At 39.2% G+C, this 20169-nt stretch overlaps 1 protein-coding gene across 3 annotated transcripts in view; it reads left to right on the forward strand.

The window, feature by feature from the left end:
- Window positions 1–19448, forward strand: part of SEC24D (SEC24 homolog D, COPII coat complex component) — a 57472-nt gene extending 38024 nt beyond the window's left edge. For 2 of the 3 annotated variants that reach the window (XM_068403978.1, XM_068403977.1), the window contains exons 11-23: window positions 2565–2689; window positions 5664–5855; window positions 6489–6582; window positions 9105–9221; window positions 9693–9863; window positions 10610–10706; window positions 11359–11504; window positions 12880–13018; window positions 13492–13610; window positions 15257–15436; window positions 15942–16133; window positions 16611–16700; window positions 17096–19448. In XM_068403978.1, coding sequence (XP_068260079.1) covers window positions 2565–2689; window positions 5664–5855; window positions 6489–6582; window positions 9105–9221; window positions 9693–9863; window positions 10610–10706; window positions 11359–11504; window positions 12880–13018; window positions 13492–13610; window positions 15257–15436; window positions 15942–16133; window positions 16611–16700; window positions 17096–17236 — 1803 coding nt within the window. In that variant the 3' untranslated portion in view covers window positions 17237–19448. The remainder of the gene's footprint in view (window positions 1–2564; window positions 2690–5663; window positions 5856–6488; window positions 6583–9104; window positions 9222–9692; window positions 9864–10609; window positions 10707–11358; window positions 11505–12879; window positions 13019–13491; window positions 13611–15256; window positions 15437–15941; window positions 16134–16610; window positions 16701–17095) is intronic. The other variant, XM_068403979.1, reaches the window with a different exon arrangement.
- Window positions 19449–20169: the final 721 nt, after the last annotated feature.

A 20169-nucleotide genomic window follows, 5' to 3' on the forward strand; every position in this document is an offset into this window, starting at 1 on the left:
TGTTGCACTGTTCAGAGGATATAGCTGGAATTCTGATGCAGTGTTGCATTTCAGATGCATGTCTTCTGTTGAAGACAGACACACACCTAAATTGCTTTCCCAGCGTTGAAAACCTTAGCAAGGGAATTTGACCTTGTAATGTTTCCTGGCAAGAGTAGTTTTAGTATTCTGACCAGTAATGGGTTCTCTCTCACAATATTAACTCACTGAAGAACTCAATCCAAAGCCCACTCAAGTCACTGTAAATATTTGTAGTTGGTTTTATTAGAGAACTGTATTTGATACTTCCCAAAGCTAAATTACTTAAACTTTTCAAACTTTAGCTCATTTTACAAAACTGCAAGTGTGACTTCATCTGTCCACAGTATGGACATATTTTTCTGTTCTTGCTGAAGTCGGGCAGAATTTTCTTCTTGTCAGTGGAACTGAGGTCATGATAAGGTTAGGAAAGGCAACTGGATCCTACAAAGTCTTGAAGTAGATACCAGGAACTTCCTCAGACCATCAAATTATTGCTGGTATGAAGAAAATGAATAGGTTTAATTCTGCTTTCTCACTAGGGTACTGCTCCAAAATCCAGTGAAATCCCTAAGATGACCTATATAGATTTTATTGAAATCTGGGTCAAACCCCAGAACAGGAGAGAATTGTAGTGAGGCATTACAGAAATACAGTGCGGGATCCTCAGTGTACATCCAGTGTAGCTCCACCAAATGCAGTTTAGCTGCCAGAAATCAGCAAAGCTTAACTTTTCAAAACCCATGTGTACTGAATGGCTCTGTGCCATTTTCACAGTTCTTTTTCTCTACTCCAGAGTGTAACCCTGTGCTATGCAGTCGTCGTTTCAGTGTGTCTTTCAGTGCAGTGGCTTTTGCCGTATAGCTTACATCAGGGAGTTTCCTTGATAAGTCATCCGGTATGGTCTGTCTTCTTGTTGCAAAGACCCATCCATAGTCTTACCAGAAAGTTACAAAAAAGAAGTCTCTTACGAAATTAACGCTCATGCTGGAAATCCTAAGTCATTAAATTTTATAGAAGTTAACATTATTTTATAATTTATTTTTCATTTTGCTCCAAGTTGCAAAGGTTTAATTCTTTTATAAATCCAGTTTAAGACCAGAACTGAAAAGTCATTTCCTTTTGTGCTTATCAAATGACAAGGATGAACAGCCACAAAAAATGTTAACAAATAACAGCTGTTTTGCATTATTGCGCTCCCGCTAAGCGGATGTGGCAAGAGCACAAGTCCTCATTTCTACCATATATTTGTCAGAAATTACACAGGGATTCTTTATAAATAGCAATGCGATACAAGAGTTTAGAAGTAGCGTTTGATACAGTTTTTGAAACTAGAATGCAAGTACGGTAAACAGAGCAGCTTTTAAAAATACTGCCTGGTTTTAGTTCGCAGGGATTAATCCTGATTTACATGATTCAAATGAAGTGAAATCAAGGGTATAATGTTTAGGTTAAAGTGTGCCAGCGACTATGGATAAGGGTTAATTCATAATTCAAGGGTTAGATGATGTTTTTCTTAAATGGAGTTTTCTGAGGTTTAGTTTAACAAGTATAATTTGGTTAAGTGGTCAGAACTCTGTATGTGAAGGCAGTGAAACGGTATAATGGAAAAGCTGGCCTGAATTTGACAGCGAGTAATGACCACTACTTATCTTGATGGGAATTAGGAAAACCAGCCTTAGGGAGTATGATGATTACTGTTGCTATGTTCACTTTATAAGATCTTCTTCCTGGGTACATCACTAAGCATTACATTGCTTTATTTGGAAACAAAAACCCTGCATCTTACTTTTTGTTACTTACAGAAACTTGTGTCAGTAATGTATGGCACAAATTGTATGCCACTTACATTATGAATAAGAGGAATTTCCAAAGGAATCCATACCAGCCCAAGTCACTGCTGTGTATGCAGCAGTTACATACATTGAATGTTCCATGCTTTGATTATCTTACTGAAAGTCAACTTATTCCTGAAAGTACAGTTCAGCTGTCCAGAATGCACTGGAGCATGAGACAGACAGGATGCAGATGATCACCACTTAGTGCTGCTAAGAACTGAGCTATTTTAATTCTAGTTCAGTACCAAAGTTGTATTTTCTGTTTCCAGATTGGTTAGAAATCACCTAACAGTTGTTAGAGGCAAATACTAACAAAACCTGAATTTAAGCATTCACCTTAACAAAATGGTATTGCATATTGATATAGGGAGTGCAAGAACAGTAGGGGTGCAGAAAAAAGCCCAAAGGTAAATTTGTTTAAACACTTGAATTCCAGCAGAAAATGCTTGTTTCATCTTATCTATGAACTGTTACCCTTTACATATTTTATTCCATTAGGATGGTATTTTCCAGTAATAATGTGTTATTCCAGGGATGGACTTTACCCAATACCTGTCAGCTTTCTGCAATAGTTACTATTTATGATCCATATAATTTTTCAAATAGTTGAACGTTGTATTTAGATTGCCTTATGGTACCACCTGTAAATATTTTCAATATAACAGGACACTGTCTAATTTTCCCTGTGGATGATAATTTTTTCTGTAGAACAACAAGCCTCCAAAGCCACCAGCTTATATCTTCATGATCGATGTGTCGTACAGGAACATAAACAGTGGCCTAGTTAAACTCATATGTGACGAGCTGAAGACTCTGCTAGATAAGCTTCCAAGGTAAAGAAACATAAGCGTGCTTTGCCTAACTCACTACACTGCAGTTTTCATACAGCTTCGCATGTTGAGAGGTAAAAACAAGCTACAGAAAATGTCAAAATTTACAGTACAGACGTTTCTGGGGTGATAGTGACCAAATGTTAATTTTAACACTGATGGCAGTTCTTTAACTTTGATGTCTGGGCTTACTGTATGAATGGAAAGAATCTGTCATACTAATGCGCATGGAGCATGCATTCTTTTCCTTTCCTGTAGTGAACTCTAGTGGTATTATCAGCTAAGTCTCAGCTTGTAGTTTTGACTTTACTTGCTGTAGTTGTTTAGTGCAGTGCTGCTTTTCTCATTAAACAAGGAAGTATCAAAATCGGAACACTCAAGAATGGCAAGTCTTTAAAGCCATAGTGTTGGTGGCTTGTATCTTTAGCTCTTAACTGTTAATTAGCAAAACTTCTAAAGTTTCTTGCTGTACTGTGAGACTTTTCTGTCCTGGTATGTATCTGAGAGGAGAACAAAACTTGTAGGCAACAAACATTTTATGAAATATAGCACATTCGCTTTGTGAGCATTAAACACACAGTAGTAGTATTACTACTGGTGAATATTAATGATAGTATATTATTTTAGTGTAGTTTAGTATATATTAGTTTTCATTAAAGTTTAAATGATGCAGATGCACAGAGTTAAATGAGAGCAGTGAAAGACTGAGAAATTAAGTAGACATTTCTCAGTGAAGGCATATAAAAGACTTGAAGAACATACAGAACAAAAATGCATTCCAAGTCACCGTATTTGCAGAGGGAGAACAAACTTGAGAAATGGAGAGAGCAAAGTGAGGAAGGGTGGGAGATGAGATCCTTGAGATAATCTGGGATATGTTAAAAATCTTTTATCGTATGTCCTTCTGGGATCTCTGTGCGTGAAAGAATTTCCAGTCCAGGGTCAGGGGTTAGTTTGTCAGATGCCCATGTAAGGCCATCTCTCAGGTACTTTGTCACTGAAGATTACGCTAGAGGCACAAGTGTTTGATATTATCCTGAACATATCTCAGAGCTTTCCATCAGGATTGGGCATGACTCTGAAGATCATAAAAGGCTGGAGTGTAGTAACAAAAAGCAGTTGGCAGTTTAAACACCTAGGCTTGAATAGGGAAAGTTGAGGAAAAAAGAAAGCAAGCGTATCTACATGACAAAAAAAGGCACATTAATTCTTCTCCTCACCAGCACTCTGCAGAGATCTGCTGCTAAATAATTTGTTTGCAAGGCCAAAGTTTTCATATCCACTGAAAAAAAAAAAACAATAAAAAAATAAAGGTAAGTTTTCATATCCACTGAAAAAAAAAACCAATAAAAAAATAAAGGTCTGGCCCTTCAGTTTCTTCAGACTCATCTGTTGTCTTTAAACAATGTTAATTTAAAAAAAACAAAAGGCATTCCACCAAAATTTGTGGTGAAACTTTTATTTTGGTGCTGAGACACAAAGGTCACTGTGTGTTCATTTTCTGTTGCTGGACAAAGACACCTGCAAAAATACTCTGCTGTTACCATGTGAGGTGGAAGCCCTGTGCTGGGAATTCACCCTGTGCTCGAATCTTTAAGAGGAAAGGCTTGGGGTAGCAAAGCAATCTGTCACAAAAGGACGTTGATGTAGAGGCCTGTGCCAGGTAAGCCTGTGAAAGTGGCTGTGCAGTGAGCAGTTAGAGGTGGCAAAGAAAGGATTAAGGTAGGTGGCTCGAGACCGGGTGTTAAGAACTTTGTCTTTCTGTAGACTTGCAGAAAACACACTATTTGCTTGCTTGACATTTTAGAGCAGGCATTTTCAAACTTAAGTGTTCCAAACCAGAAAGTCCTCACTCTGTATTTAGAGAAATACAGAGAAATGTGTTTATAGAGATTGTGCTTATGAGCTCAGAAAATCAGGCTAACTAGTTGTGCAAATATGATTTTTAGGTGCATAATTTAAAAAAAAACAAACAAACAAACAAACAAAACCCAAACATTTGAATGCATTTCTGTACATCTGACCCAGACATCTCATTCTGAGACTTTAAAATGAACTTAATAGTGTGTGACCTGCACAGGCAATTGGCTGCTGCATTTACAGCTAATCTTCAAAACGACGATAGAAGAAATGGGATGAAGTGTGGCAGTCTGTACTGCCACAGGTAAGAGCAGTATCTGAAAAAAATGTCCCAAATACCTGTGTAGCAGCTTTGGGACTACGAGGAGGATGTGGATACTTCTCTTTGAAATAGGAAAGTGCTGTATGTCCAGAAAGCTGATAATCCCTTGTCCTCATCCAGCTCCTGAATGCTCCCCGTTAATCTTGTTACTAAGAAAACAGAGTCTGAGTGCTGGGAATTATGAGAAATTTTTATTCAGAAATGATGCATCTGTTTGAGTTAGTGTATCTTGGAGGAATTATGTAAAATGCTTCTTTATGGAGTGTGTTCAATATAGAATAAATATTGCTTTGTTTTAGATCAGAGTAGCCCCTTTTTCATCCAGCTATGTTCCCATAAAACATGAATGGTAGATTAACGTTCTAGACTGACATGAGAGTTAAAGATTGTAGATGAGAACAATTATTTCTCTCCCAAGCTCGAGGTTTTAGATGAAGCTTCTGAAACTGCTGATGACAATTTTTTTTTTTTTTCCCTGAAGACAGACAGATTTGATGGTTCGGAAGAAGGCTGACAGTTTTTTCTATTTGCTGGAAGAAAAAATAGACAAGAATTGCAGTAAAAGTGTGTTTGTGTTGTTTCTCCTCTTTAGTTTGACTTTTGATTCTGCAAGCATTTGTGAAGTCTTGAAATGCAGTAGAGTGGGATGGAGGCCTTGCCGTTGATTTTGGTGGTGCCAAGGCTTTACACTCCCGAGGATAAATATCTGAAAGCAGCTTTGCATTTCAAAGGAATGCTTTTATTGCAAGGTCCGAATTTCAGAATTATAACCAGTTGTTCCCGTTTTTCTTACAGAGATGAGCAAGAAGAATCCTCAGGAATTCGAGTTGGTTTTGTCACTTACAACAAGGTCCTCCACTTTTTTAATGTCAAAAGCAGCTTAGCTCAGCCTCAGATGATGGTGGTCTCAGATGTTGGAGAAGTTTTTGTTCCTTTGCTGGATGGTTTCCTTGTTAACTTTCAGGAATCACGATCTGTTGTTATCAAGTAAAGTATAATTATTCCATATGTGAATAAGATCTGAATGCTTATGATATGCATTATGCCTTTTAGTTGTGTTGTTGGGTTTTGTGGGGTACAGGTATTTATTGAAATACTTTAGAAGCCAGCAGATGCTTTAAGTCGTGTATTTCCACCTCTGAGGCAAAGAAAAAGTGCTATCAACACCCCCCCAGTGCTGAATTTGAAAGCATATTTAGGCCAGGTGTAAACCATGCATCTTCAACTGTGCTTCTCCAAAAACAGGAGGGGGGCTGCAGCTGTGTGCCATGTTGCATGTTTTCCCTCTTGTGATGTATATGATGCACACCTGGACATGATCTAGGGACTCTCAAGTCCTTACAGCACACTAGAACTCCTTAATTTTTAGCTATTTTTTATTTACTGCATGTTCCTTTATGTTACCAGCTTTGAAATAATGCATCTCGTAGAATTTAAAAATTTTGTTTTATTCTGGCTGGAATCTGAGGAACTTGAGCAATCAAAATTCATATTTTTTTAAATATAAATTTGCATGCAAAACATCTTCCTGTGTGAAGACTTGGTATGTTACAAGGTACGTTTGGGGATTATCGCAAATGCGCTAACCAGTTGAGACACTGATCCTTTCGTCTTTCATAGCTTGTTGGACCAGATTCCAGAGATGTTTGCAGACACTAACGAGAGTGAGACCATCTTCGCACCTGTTATCCAGGCCGGCATGGAGGCGCTAAAGGTTAGAATGTTCCTCTCTGTAAGAGAAGCAGCTCTTTAATGAGCATAAGACTTGATAAGCTGCAGAAATTGTTTGGTAAAAGCCAGTCCCAAGTCCTCCTACGAAAAAACAGTGGCTGATTTTTTTCCAGCACTAATGTTCCGTTATTCTAACCGTACATTTGAACTGCTTTAGTCAAAATGAGAACACTGACAAGCATCACATCTATTTCCAGATTTTGCTTATGGAGGAAAACCAATCCCTAGCATCTATTCTACACAGAATGGATGTTTAGGATAAGATGAGGAGCAGGAGTCGGTTTCTTGTTCAGCATTTGAGAGGAATAAAAAAGTGTTTAGTTACTGCAACAGAACTAATAGATACTCAGGATATTTGCACAGGTATCCAGTCCTTGCACGTGTGAAGGGCTGGAAAAGAGTCAGTATAAGATATGATTTTGCCCTGCCTGTTCCCCTGCTTCTGCTGACTTCTTGTGCAAAAAGAGATACTTATGACTATGACTGAATCGGGTAGGGGGTTGGAGGGTTTCTGCTTAACTGACAGTTCTCACAGCTTGAATACAGCTCAAAATGAATCCATAGGTCAAGATGCATCCCCAGTTGCTTTCTGGATGTCCAGAACATCCCTGAAAGTGCTGACATTTCCATGGAGCGCTGCCAAATACAAGAATGCCACCATGGATCACCACAAGATTTGTAGGGGCAGAGAACAGCCAGTGGTGTTTTAAAACAGTTAATTTATCTGCAAGCTGTGTATAAGTAAAGCATGAACTTTGAGTAGATAAATTTGTTGAATGAAAATATACAACATTTATCAAATCCTTAAATATTTAATTAATACCTGTTTTCTAGTTATTTATTCGTACTGCCAGAAGGTACGTGTGCAAACATAGGTTCTGTCAGAATGCTCTTCCCTGATACTTGACTTCTACAAAACAAACTTAAGGACCATAATTGTAAATTTCCTTTGATGTTGGCTATAAAAGAAAGCAGATCTTAATTAAGCTTTTTATTTAGCTCAGTATTTTAAAGTTATAATTTGTAAGGATTTTCACTATGAATTATTAATATACATATGCCTGTGTTCAAGAAAACAATTCTTGCTAAAAAGGATAAAATGGATTGTGCTACTGTTTGAGATTAATTTTAATGCGCTTTTACAAAGAATATATACATTTTAGAAAATTTGTCAAAAGCAATGTCAGTAATTCCTGATGCATGCCATGACAAATAGGTATTTGATAAGTCTGTCTGTCTTCAGCCAAATGCTTCTTAAAAGGAATTGAAGAAATTGGCATTCGTGATTAAAGATAACTATGCTTGAAATATTCAGGGTGAAATTTCAGCTCTATTAAAAGTAAGATGCTGTCTTCAGTTGCATTTCTGCCATAGCAGAGATCTCTAGTTTTCCCAGAAGAATGCTGTAGTTTATTTTGAAATGTGGAATATCTTTATCTTGTGAACATCTTAAGCTCTGGAGGAGACAGAGTACCAAAGCTGATTTGTCTGTAGTCTCGGGTATGGCAGTTGTAACCTGTCTGTGTGGTTAAGTCTGGAGCAGGAAGAGGACAAATCCCTCTTTCCTCCTTCCTTCCCTTCACCCAGTTTCTTCAATAGCTGAAGACCTCAGAATTGCTAATCATTTTCATTTCACTGTGCTTTAACTTTTGGTCAGCCCTGAAGTGGTCAGGCAACTGGGCTAGGTGATCGGTGTAGATCCTTTTCCAACTCCAAATCCTCTGTTCTATTCTCTTCATTCCCACTAGCTGTCTCAATAGTAAAAGTAAGTGATAAACTAGATTTTTTAAGTTTTGGTGGAAAAGTTTGTTAGTAGTACAAAGATGCCTGCAGTACTGCTACTGTACTCTCTTCTTTGGAATTCAGGGGTTTCTGTCAGTAGTTTGTCATGTCAGTAAATATCATGTTCTCATTAGAGTTCTAAATAAGAATAAAAAACTTGAATAAAATGGGCAGTTACTTCATTGCTTAGTGACAGGAGGAAATGTTTATCACGGGTTTTGATACCCCTGCACTTTAGTGTAGATTTGAATGTGGAATCTAGTATAGGAATGTAATCATCGCTCATCTATAAAAATGTAGTGAACTAGTGTGCCTGAACTGAAAGAAATAGTTTTTCTGTTAAATCACATTTCCTTTTAATTTTATCCAATTTAGTATTTGTATTTTTGATACTTGTTGCTTGTTACATAATGCTTGTATCCAGTTGGGTACCTCAAGGGGTGCTCCTGGCTTTGCCCGTCAAGGTTTTAGATTCCTATGTAGAAGTTACTGTAACAATGCACCAGCCAACACACCTGTGTGCTAGACTAAGTTATTTACTGACATAAAATGCCTAGTTTGTTTCGGGACTTATTTCCATCAAGTTTTGAGTCCCTAAATGAATTATTTAGCTCTGAGGAACTTGCAGAAAGTTTATGCTTTTCTCTGAGATACCACAATGTATGAAAATTAGGCTTGTTTATCTCAGCAGTAATAAATATGCCAATGTGGTCTTTGAAACAGGCTGCAGAATGTCCTGGAAAATTGTTTATCTTCCATTCTTCATTGCCAACTGCGGAAGCACCAGGGAAGCTGAGAAACAGGGATGATAAAAAACTACTCAATACAGATAAAGAAAAGGTATTTTCTACTCTGAGTTATCATGGGGTTGCTACTGTGCTGAATTTCTCTAATAGAGCCTTGATCTTTTTTCATTTATTTTCTTTTACAAAGATGTGTTGTGTAATTACATAACATTCCCATTCTCACTGTGCCCCAATTGTGTAGGTATATTGATACTGGCCCTACAGGAACACTGAAGTCAAGCTAGGGTAGAGCAGCTATTTCCATCAATAAAGGAAAGCCCCCAGCAGCAAATAATTCTACCCATCGAGAGCCTTTGCTGCCTGCCTCTGCAGTGATTTAGTTCTCTAAGAACATACCGAGTTGGTTCCCTGCATACGAGTCGCCATGGCATGTATGGGCAGGGGCAATGTGCTTGTAATCAGATCCGTGCCTTACTTAAAGCTTCCACTTCGTCTTTTTTTGGTTTGTGGTTGGCTACCAACGCAATCTAATGTTTTGGCACTTGTATTTTTTAATTCTGTGCAGACACTCTTCCAGCCCCAGGTAAATTCTTACGAGGCCTTAGCCAGGGATTGTGTGGCTAATGGCTGCTGCGTGAATCTGTTCCTCTTCCCGAATCAGTACGTGGACGTGGCCTCCATGGGTCTTGTCACAATGTACACTGGAGGAACATTGTACAAGTACAACAATTTCCAGGTAAGCGACGCAGGTTTCCTGCCTTTCAGAGAGTAACACCTGGGGATTTGTTGGTTTTATTTTCATTTCAATGTGTGCTTCGACGTTTAGCATAAGAGTGACTCTAGGAAACTTACTTACAAACTCCAGGGGATAAAATTAAAACTTAGAAATGACAGATCAGGCTCAAATATATCTTGAAATAAATAATAAGCTGGTTGGTGTCTTAAAATTAAATCACCTTACTTCAATATGCTGGCATCTGAGCAGGGAAGTCAATTACTCCTCTATATAGAGATAAAATTGCTTATGATAAAGACCCAAAAAAGAGCTGTAATGCTTGTTTGTTTAAAATTTTATGAGACTCTCTCTGGGGAGTAGGGGACTTCGTGTCAGGAGCTGACCTGTAAAAGCATTTTTTGCGAAGTCAGCAAGGCTGTTCTGTAATTCTTAGGGCGGTGCCATAAAACCCTAGCTAGGCTGCTGCAGGGTTCAGGGCAAGAACAGATGTTACTGGAGGTAGTTTGATTGAATAGAAATTCTGGATGTCCAAGCCTAGTGATGAATTGGTGAACACTTGTCTATGTATGTTTCTGTTAACAATAGCCAACATTTTTTATCTCTTTTTAAAGGAAAAGAGAGATGTTAAATGTGAAAAGAACAGATTTGCTGGGGGGAGGGGGGGGGCACGGAGGGGGAGAGGGTTGGGTTCCTGCTGTGTTGCTGCCACCCAGTGCTGAACAACTGCTTCTGCTGTGCGTTCCTAGCTCGATGCCGACAGCCCGCGGTTCTTAAGTGACCTCAGGAAGGACATAGAAAAAAAGACTGGATTTGATGCAATAATGAGAGTTCGGACAAGTACAGGTAATGCCACCCCTTGAGAATGAAAGTACACATGAATGCATATGACAATATATAATTTAAAATAATATAGTGCTGTACAGATCACTTGTAAGATCAGGCTGTTAGAACTTCATTATGTACCTCTTGAAGAGTAGTTGGATAGACTGATAAAATGCATGAATAGGCCCTTCCTGTATCTGCCGCCATAATAATTAGTGTTCAAACATGAGTAAGGCTTCTAGCATTATGCAGGCATCTTGGCTTGCAAGTGAGCTGTAGGAAAGTGTTGCTGCTGGATGCTTACATGCTCCTTCATTTTCATCCTTCAAATGACATTAACTGTGTCTACTCTTCAAGCATTCATTCTTACCTCAAATGCAAGTATTTGAGAAACATACAAAGTGGCCAGGTCAGCAGTGCAGAAGAAGGTTCTGGGTGGTCTCAGAGTCACAGGGCAGCTTCACAGCCCATCAGCTTTTCCCTCTCACCTGTCAAAAAATGCCACTGACAAGGACAGTTGATGGGACCCCCTGAGGCTGCAAGTCCCTAAGGGAAAATGGTTCCTGTTTCAGTAAGCAAAACTGAGTGACCATAAAAAGGTGGTCACAAAATAATGTCGATTTTATTTGCCACTTCTAAATAAAAGGATATGTTTGGGTTTTTTCTGTTATAGGCTTCAGGGCTACAGACTTCTTTGGTGCTATTTACATGAACAACACCACAGATGTAGAGATGGCAGCGGTTGACTGTGACAAGGCAGTGACAGTGGAGTTCAAACACGATGACAAACTGAATGAAGACAGCGGAGCCTTAATTCAGGTAAAACAACTTAATAACATGTATGTCATGAAATTGTGAGCAAGAACTTCTGCAGCAGTAACAGAAAAAGTTACAGTGTAGGGCTGATGGGAGCAAGGCACAGCTTGCCCAGCCTCTGGTGACGTAATACCACTAATGAGAAAAGGTTTTAAATAACTATCCAAAGGTTGCATCTTACCTCAAACAATGCCCATCATGACAATCAGTATGTTCACCTACCTCTATACAGCATGTTCTATTCAGGGATACCAAAACGCTTTCTAAACACTCACTGACACCTTGTCAGCTGTTATTTTTTCCGTGTTACTAAGTTTTTATTTGGCATACGAGATTCATTACTACCTATATGGAAACTGTTACTGCTGTGGCATTCCTTGTGACATCTCTGTTCAAGAGCAGTTCTCTATTGCTAAACATCACTCCCAACCCTACGGACTGCTCAAGACCCGCCAGCAATGGTACCTGCGCAGTGGAAGTTCTCTCTTGCAGGCTGTCAGCTGGCTGCCCTGCTCCAGCAGGCTCTGGGCATGTGAGTGCTAAAGCCCCCCAGCACTCACCTGCTGGCATCATGGTGTACTCCGCGAATTATGGTGACACATGCAGGGCCCTCTCTCCCGTGCAGAGTGATTCCATGTACATGGTGCATTTACAGCCCTTTCATATGAGAGATACTCGTGGAAGTACCTAATGCAAGGCAGATACGGTAACCTGGAGTCTGTGTTTGCCCTTCAGGCTTTGGATCATACATTGTATTGAAGTAGCAACATGAAATTGAAGTAGAATTTGGAGTCATAAGGAAATTCTTAAATTACACCCTCTATTTTTTGTATCTAAGCCCAATGTAGATGCAGGATACAGGGGATAGCAGGACCACTTGCATTTCATAAGCAACTTATTCATGTAAAAAGAACCACTCGACTTTTCAAGATTAGGAAGTTTTTTTGTGTTGTTTTTGCCAAGAGATACTCTGATGGGCAGAGTACTTCTCAGCAAGCTCCTCATCTCTTGTCTGGCGTCTTTTCAGATACATTTATTTGAACTGTTCAAATATTACACAATTACAAAGTATGATTTACAAATTTACAATTGGTGGTCTCTCCTTTTCAGATGATACCATCACTGTGTAGCAAATGAGAGTAATAAGCCTTTCAATTGGTCATATTATTTTTTAGAATTTTAAGGTTAGTAACTTTTATAATGTCTAATATACTTCCATAAAAAAGACAGGTATGTTGGTCCTATAGATGACAGCAGCCCTGCGAGACTAGGCTGTCTTCAGAAGTCATTATATGCCTTTTACGCACAAAGTAGGTGGCTGTTGCATGATGGAAGCTTTTTGCTTTAAAATAAAGGATAATTTGCTCCTCTGTTGCAGTGTGCTGTCCTTTACACATCGATAAGTGGGCAAAGAAGACTTCGCATACACAATATAGGTTTGAATTGTGGCTCCCAGTTAGCTGACGTGTACAAGACTTGTGAGACTGATGCACTTATCAACTTCTTTGCTAAGTCAGGTAAGTTATAACGGAGCGATTTTGTTTCCTTTTTTACTTTGGGGTGGAGGAAGGGGAAGGAAAGGGAGCTCAGGTGATTACCTAGTGGGAAACCATGTTTTGCAACTTGCTGCTTCAAGTCTGAGCAACTCCTGGAAGTACTATAAAATTGAAAAGACAAATAGATTACGTATTTTGGACATAGTGCCATAAAAGTGGTGCTTGTGAAGGTAGCCAGGAACATGTAACGCACAAAACTCTACAGGCACTGTAGTAGAAATGGCCATGCTATTATAGTGTTGGAGGTTTGGTGGGGTATTTTGGGGCAAAGATGAATAAACATCCTCCAAGATGCTGTCTGTAAAAGAGACTAAAAAGCAGCTGTAGAACTCGGGTTAGTAAAATTAGAAACTAGCAGAATATAGATACTTACTTACTTTTATAAAAGTATGTCCCCATCTTTAGCGCACGCTTTTATTCTTTTGTATTTGTAGCTTTTAAAGCCATTCTGAGCCAGCCACTGAAGACGGTCAGAGAGATCCTGGTGAACCAGACGGCTCACATGCTGGCGTGTTACAGGAAGAACTGTGCCAGCACGTCAGCAGTCAGCCAGGTAAAACCCCTCCGACCGCGGGTCTCCCCCAGCCAGGCTTTGCAGGAGATGAACAACCACCCCTGCCCCATCACCAGTGCCAGACAGGAACATTTCGGGGCAGACTTTTCCTTTTCATTCAAATATAACTAATGACAGGGGGATGCAATGGTAGCAATCACAACACGCGGAGGCTGCTGCTCCGGAACAAATGGCAACGCCAGGGAGGAAACAGATGATCATATTCACGCAAAGGAGCTCGGACAGCCTTGTTCTTCCTGCTAGAATTACGGGCTGACTCACAAAGCTTTCATTTTTTGTTCTTCTGTTGTTAAAGATTTTAGTATTCTGATTTTTGACAAGTAAGACTGTTATTGTCAAAAATAGACACGTTGTATCTTAGTAAGCAACCTGAATTTGCATGTAGGTCTCTCAAGTGTGCTGGAGTGATAAATACCTGATGTCTAGATGGGGCCCAACTCCTGCCGGGGGAAATACTCATGGTGATACAGATCACAGTTTGTTCACTGCTTTATTTACCAAAGGGTACGAAGAAGCTCTAGGAACCTGATTACTTATATTCCACACTACTTGAAAATTCTCTCAACTGAAGACATCTCTATTATTTTCAGCCCATTCTCTTATATATTCAGAACATTTGGGGAGGTCTGACTGAACCAACAGGAAGGTGTTTTCAAATCCTTTCAGCAGCTGCTTGGCAAAAGTCTTTTTCAGTTTCAACAAATACCCAAATATGGCTGAACTAAATCCAAATCCTCTAAGCACTGGAATTTAACCTCTATTTTTCTTGCAACTCTCAAACTAATTCCCTATCTCCTTCAGAGTTTGAGGCACTTTAAAAGGAAACAGCAGGAACGGTTGGCTTGCTGATGCTTTTTGGAATGACAGTTGACAATTCTGTACATGAATTTAAAAGGAACTCTGACAATGTTGTAGGCATTTGACTTAGATTAGTTTCTTTGATCCCTTTTAAACTGTATTTTCCAATTCTTTCTTCTTATTATTGAATGTAATGTATAGATGAGAATTATTAGCACATCCTAATTACATGAATTTTAATTCAATGCTCCAGTAAAAGCAACAGTTGTTTCCTTTTATTCACCCTAATATTTATTATTTATTAATTATTATTATTATTTTAAATTATTGATACAGCCTGCCAATTCAACTTGGGGAAAGACTAAGGCTTTCACATACCATGCAGACTGGGCGTGAGGACCAAACAGTTAGAAACAATACCAAAGAGACACTTAACTGTGCACCTTTATTTCCTTCATAAAGTATTCAGAGAAAACACACCTACTTTTCCTATGTGACGCCCTAGGTAACTTAGGTAAATTATTCATGTTACTACTAAATTTTGGGTAATTTAGTACCTAAAAATAAGCATGGGTTACAGGGACATGACAGCATCCAAGACAACAATGACAGGTTATATGGCAAATAATTTCTGTTGGATTCTTATTAAATGTACTCACCATTCAGAGCTATCACATCTGGTTTGAAACAGCATATATAAAAAAGTTTTTTTAATTTTTTCTCTCTTTAATTAAACAAAACAAACAGTGGATTATTTAAATGTTTGAAAGTCCAGCTCTCATTCCCCAGCCCAGGGGCTGTATTAAATACCAAGCTTTGCCTCTCAGCTCATCCTTCCGGACGCAATGAAGGTGCTGCCAGTATACATGAACTGTCTGCTGAAGAGCTGCGTGCTGCTTGGCAGACCAGAAATCCCAACTGACGAGAGAGCTTACCACCGCCAGCTGGTCATGTCCATGGGGGTCGCCGACACGCAGTTGTTCTTCTATCCCCAGCTTCTGCCAATTGTGAGTATGTCATTTGCACATCTTCTCTCCTTTTCAGTATGCTGGGCTTTCATAATTGTGCAGATGCAGAAAAGATTCTGCCTGCAGGTCAAGTGTTACACTACCACGCTGGATTACATTTTTACTGTCATGTAGTTGCTAGTTGAACTACATTGAGGAGGGAGGGTAGAACCTCTAGTTTAATGGAAAATGGGGAAGTAACATTATCCATCATTGACATCAGTGAGATTCTTAGAGGATGCTGTACCTTCAGCAAGGTTTTTGCCCAGGCTAACAAAAGATTCCAGCTTCACTAAAGAGCAACTCCCCACTTATGGCAGGTTTTCCTTTGCACGCAGTATGTTAACTGAAAAAGAAGAGGTTTGATTTCTAATTCCTCTAATCTGGAAAGGAACCAGTAAGATGTACTAAACCTTTCAATAGTTACTTTTCAGTATCTAATTATAGAGCTTAAGTCACCTTCGAGTCACCAAGTCTACAACGCTTGTGTCTTTTTGCCCCACAGCACAGCCTGGATCTGAAGAGTGACGCTGTCCCTGCTGCCATCCGCTGCTCTGAGGAACGTCTCTCGGAAGGAGGGGCCTTCCTTCTGGCCAACGGGCTGGATATGTTCCTATGGCTGGGAGTCAGCGTGCCCCCAGAGCTCATCCAAGGGCTTTTCAACGTGCCGTCCTTTGCACACATCAGCACGGAGGCTGTGAGTAGATGGAGACCAGTCCCTTTGTCAGAATCTATGGTTTAGTAAGACCAGACTGCTAATGAGAGAAACAAATGAGGTGGATTTTCATCATTCAACTAAAAGCAGAAACAGGTGACCAGCAGAAGGTGTTAAGACACCAGAAGTAATACATAGAACTTCAGTAAGCTTTTACGCTCTGAATACTTAAGGGTGAGAAGCTTTCACAACATTTTTAAACTGTCTTAAACTTTCACTGTTGCAGATACTAAACTCCTATTGAATGTGTATTGCTAAAATTGGAACAAAACACTTTGCAAGACTTAAAAGTTTCTCCTGATAGTGAGTTTTCATATAGTGATTATTTTAAACTGAAAAAATGGCTTAGACAGATGAGAGACATCATTTTTGTGCAGGAGATGGCATTTCCCAGTTTAGAATGAAATCCACAGTAACTTTCATCATGAATATCAACCTGCCCTGCTTTCATCCTAACAGACATCGTTGCCTGACCTGGACAATCCATTTTCTAAGAAGCTGAAGTCAATACTGGAGCATATCCAGAGCCAAAAGCCCTACACTATGAAGGTAGGACTTCTCTGTGGCTCAACTCATTCCTCATACCTGTTCAAGAGAACACTGCTGGATTTGACAAAACTTACTGGTAGCTGCAAAAGGTTTTACTATCAGGAATTTTCAGGGAGTTCCAGCATGTGTTGTAGGCACAAGCATCTCAAATGTGCTTAATTCTTAAAAGAAATTTTCAGAGGTAGTCAAGTCTAAAGGTTACCATTTTATTCTGCAAACCTTAATTCACACTAGTGTCTCTCTCCTGTGTTTATAAATACAGCTACTGAAATGTGGAGTTTTATTACTTTGGGGGGTTTTTCCCCCCTTGACAGCATACAGTAATAGATAGGGGAAAACCATACTGCCATTTAGTATGATTGTATCCTAAAACTATGTATCTCTTATCTTTTCAGCTGATGATAGTGAAACAACGGGAGCAGCCAGAGATGCTTTTCCGACAGTTCCTAGTAGAAGACAAGAGTATTTATGGAGGAGCTTCTTACATGGATTTCTTGTGCTGTGTTCACAGAGAGATCTGCCAGCTGCTCAGTTAAGGAAACGCAAGTACAATTTGTCAGTTCCTTTTTGACTTTGCAAGAGGGACGGCCACTGGTGCCTGCAGGCTGGCCCACAGCTCCACCGTGCCCAGGCATTCTGCTGTGCTTTAGTGAACCTTTTCTGTGCTCTTTTTGTACAGTTGCATTTCACACAGCCTCTCACTGAGTATTTAGTTTACTTACTAAGCTGTAGAATAAGAAGTTCTGCACTCAGGTATGAATCTTCTGGGAGTCTTGACTCTCTAAGTTGAACTGCCAGATTTCAAACTGTCAATGCTTAAGAGCATATGGTATGCAATTATTAAAATATAATTTAGAAAACTCTTTTAATTACTCCTTTTGCTAGTCAGAAATTGTATGAGAGCCAGGAAAAATGCTAAAAATCTATACAGAAGAGAGAAAAAATACAAACCACTGCTTTTTCTAAGTGGGGCATACAGTTGAATCAGATTTGCAGTAATCATGTAGTTCAATCTGAGTACTTCCAAGTCCTTCATGTGAAATTAGTCTCTAAAAAATAACCCCCTTCTTCCTGGAAGGGACAAGCATTGCTTTCTACATTGCTCTGGGTAACCTCCACACCCGGGGCTATCTAGGACACACAATCAACTTGAAGAAGTTTAACAACAGTGGACCACAGGAGATCAAACAATCCTTTTGCTCGGTTTGGCAGATAATGCCACACTATTATGGTACAATTCCGTAGTCTTATGGCAGTGATTAATTTAGCCTACTATTTAATTACATTTTCAAAACTGAACATGTTAGGTTTTATTTACTACATTTGCTAACTGGAATATTCCCAATACAACTTGGATCAACATCTGTCCCTCAGAATTTCAGTGGCAAGTCAGCTGTAAGACAGTTGACACATTAACCAAAGGTTATTTGTGGTGCTATATAAAGAAAGCCTCTTGTTTAATACCAGTTTATTACCGGGACCTCCTCTCCCATGACTGATTTATTTAACAGCCACTGCTTTGAAAAATAAGCCTCTGCTAATATCAGTGTTGAAGGTAGAATTTAGAATGCCAGCATCTTTGGAAGAGCAGTTTACCTCAGATACTTCACAGTCTGTTTGTATCTTTAGGACCAAAAAACCCTCCAAAGGAAGGATAAGAGCTGGGCCTCATAAAAAAGGAAAAAAGTGCCTTTAAACACATTAGTGTTGCTACTTAGTGTTAACCATTTTAATATCCAAGATACACAGTCAAGATGCATAGTTTTTGGTTTGACAGCTTATCAAAACATTCATATCCTTGTGCATTGACTGAGAACTCTTAAAATAAGTGGCTGTGATCCACAAGGATCCTCAGACTGAATTCAGCTGCCAAGACAAGCACTTTTTAGCTGAAGATGCTACCCTGTAAAAAGGATTTGTTGCCATTCCAACTCAGTGTACTTTGTAAAATGACACCAGCAACATTATGTGTAAAGAAATATGCAATTATTAAATATAATTATCATGTGTGTGTTTATTCTTTCATATACTAAGCTCTCAAGTTTTTTATGCTATCAGCCTCTGCCAAAAGCTATACAACACCTCTTAAACAGTAGCACCTAAAACTAGTACCCCAGGTCACTACAGCAGATCCATCTTCTACTTGGGCAGTTCAGGCCATGCAAGCAACACTGACCAATGCTTTAGGGCAACCTGTTCCATACCTGCAGTTCTGGAGCAAAGTGTACACATCACTTACCAGGCACTGGGGGCCAGGAGTTCAGGCACAGAGGTGCTATTCAGAATGAAGTTGTAGTAAGACAAAGCTATTTATACTTGCATAGATAATTAGAGCTTTTAATTTTACCTACATTAAGACATCATGATGGCTGAACGAGCACTGAGATACAGACACATGTTGATACAGCAGCTCTTGTACCAATCATAAACGTTATCAGATGTATTACAAGTGCAATTCTTGTCTCCAGGATCAACAGCAGAACTGTAATAATCAACTCAGACTTACAGTAGTTAGGCCCTTTTTTTTCTTTTTGATTGCTGCAGTAATTATACTCAAAATTACTTCATGTTTCACCACAGAACTTACCTACTGCTTGCTTTTTCATCCAGGAGAATGACCCTGTTATGAAAAGCATTAGTAAGCTTTCCTCCATGGTATTAAGTTGACCTTCATCCAGTCTGTGTTCTACCGCAATAAAGTTGCCACCAAGTTTACCAATTATGGGAGGAGAAATTGTTTTTTCTACTACATACAGACACAGTGGGTCATCTTATCCATCACTTTCAGTTACTCAATGTATCCCTAAAACTCCATGTTCAAGAAACAAGACTTACAGCTGCTTTCAGTGTAATGGCCTTGAAGTGTTCTTTTATCCTCTTCTAGAGTGCATTCTGGATATTACTATCTGCTGCCAAGGATTTAAAAAACATCCACATACTCTAAAATTAATCTCTGAACTTCATGCCATTTAACTTCCATTGTCGGATCAAAATTGTTCTGGAGTTTGCAGCCTAAATGCTGCTCCTCAGAAGAAAGCATTCAGCATTAGTGAACCAGATTCTGACCAGCAGGTACCTTTCCTCATAGAGGATGTGTAGAAAGTTCTATCTCCTTGTCCGTTAACCTCAATTAAAAAAGTAGCCTAAGCTTCTAAGTTAAGAGTAGCCTACACCCTGAACTGTCCGTTCTGGACAACATATAATTAAAAGGGGGAAATGGGAATTAACATTTTCTACTAATTAATTGCAGAAAAAAATAAAACTATGTCACTGACACAAAAGTAACCTTACTAACGTAAGTGTCTCCATTTAACTTTTGAGTAAGAACATGATTAGGGCAAAAATCAGGAAAAAGTTTGCTTACTCTAGGATGTAACTTCTCTCAGATGCTGGTCCAAGCAGCCTTTGGCAGACCTCCCTGACAGTCGAATGAGCATAACACTTAAACCACTCCCTTGCCCAAATCCAG

This window comes from Nyctibius grandis, chromosome 6 (assembly GCF_013368605.1).
Source record: "Nyctibius grandis isolate bNycGra1 chromosome 6, bNycGra1.pri, whole genome shotgun sequence".
Taxonomy (NCBI): domain Eukaryota; kingdom Metazoa; phylum Chordata; class Aves; order Nyctibiiformes; family Nyctibiidae; genus Nyctibius; species Nyctibius grandis.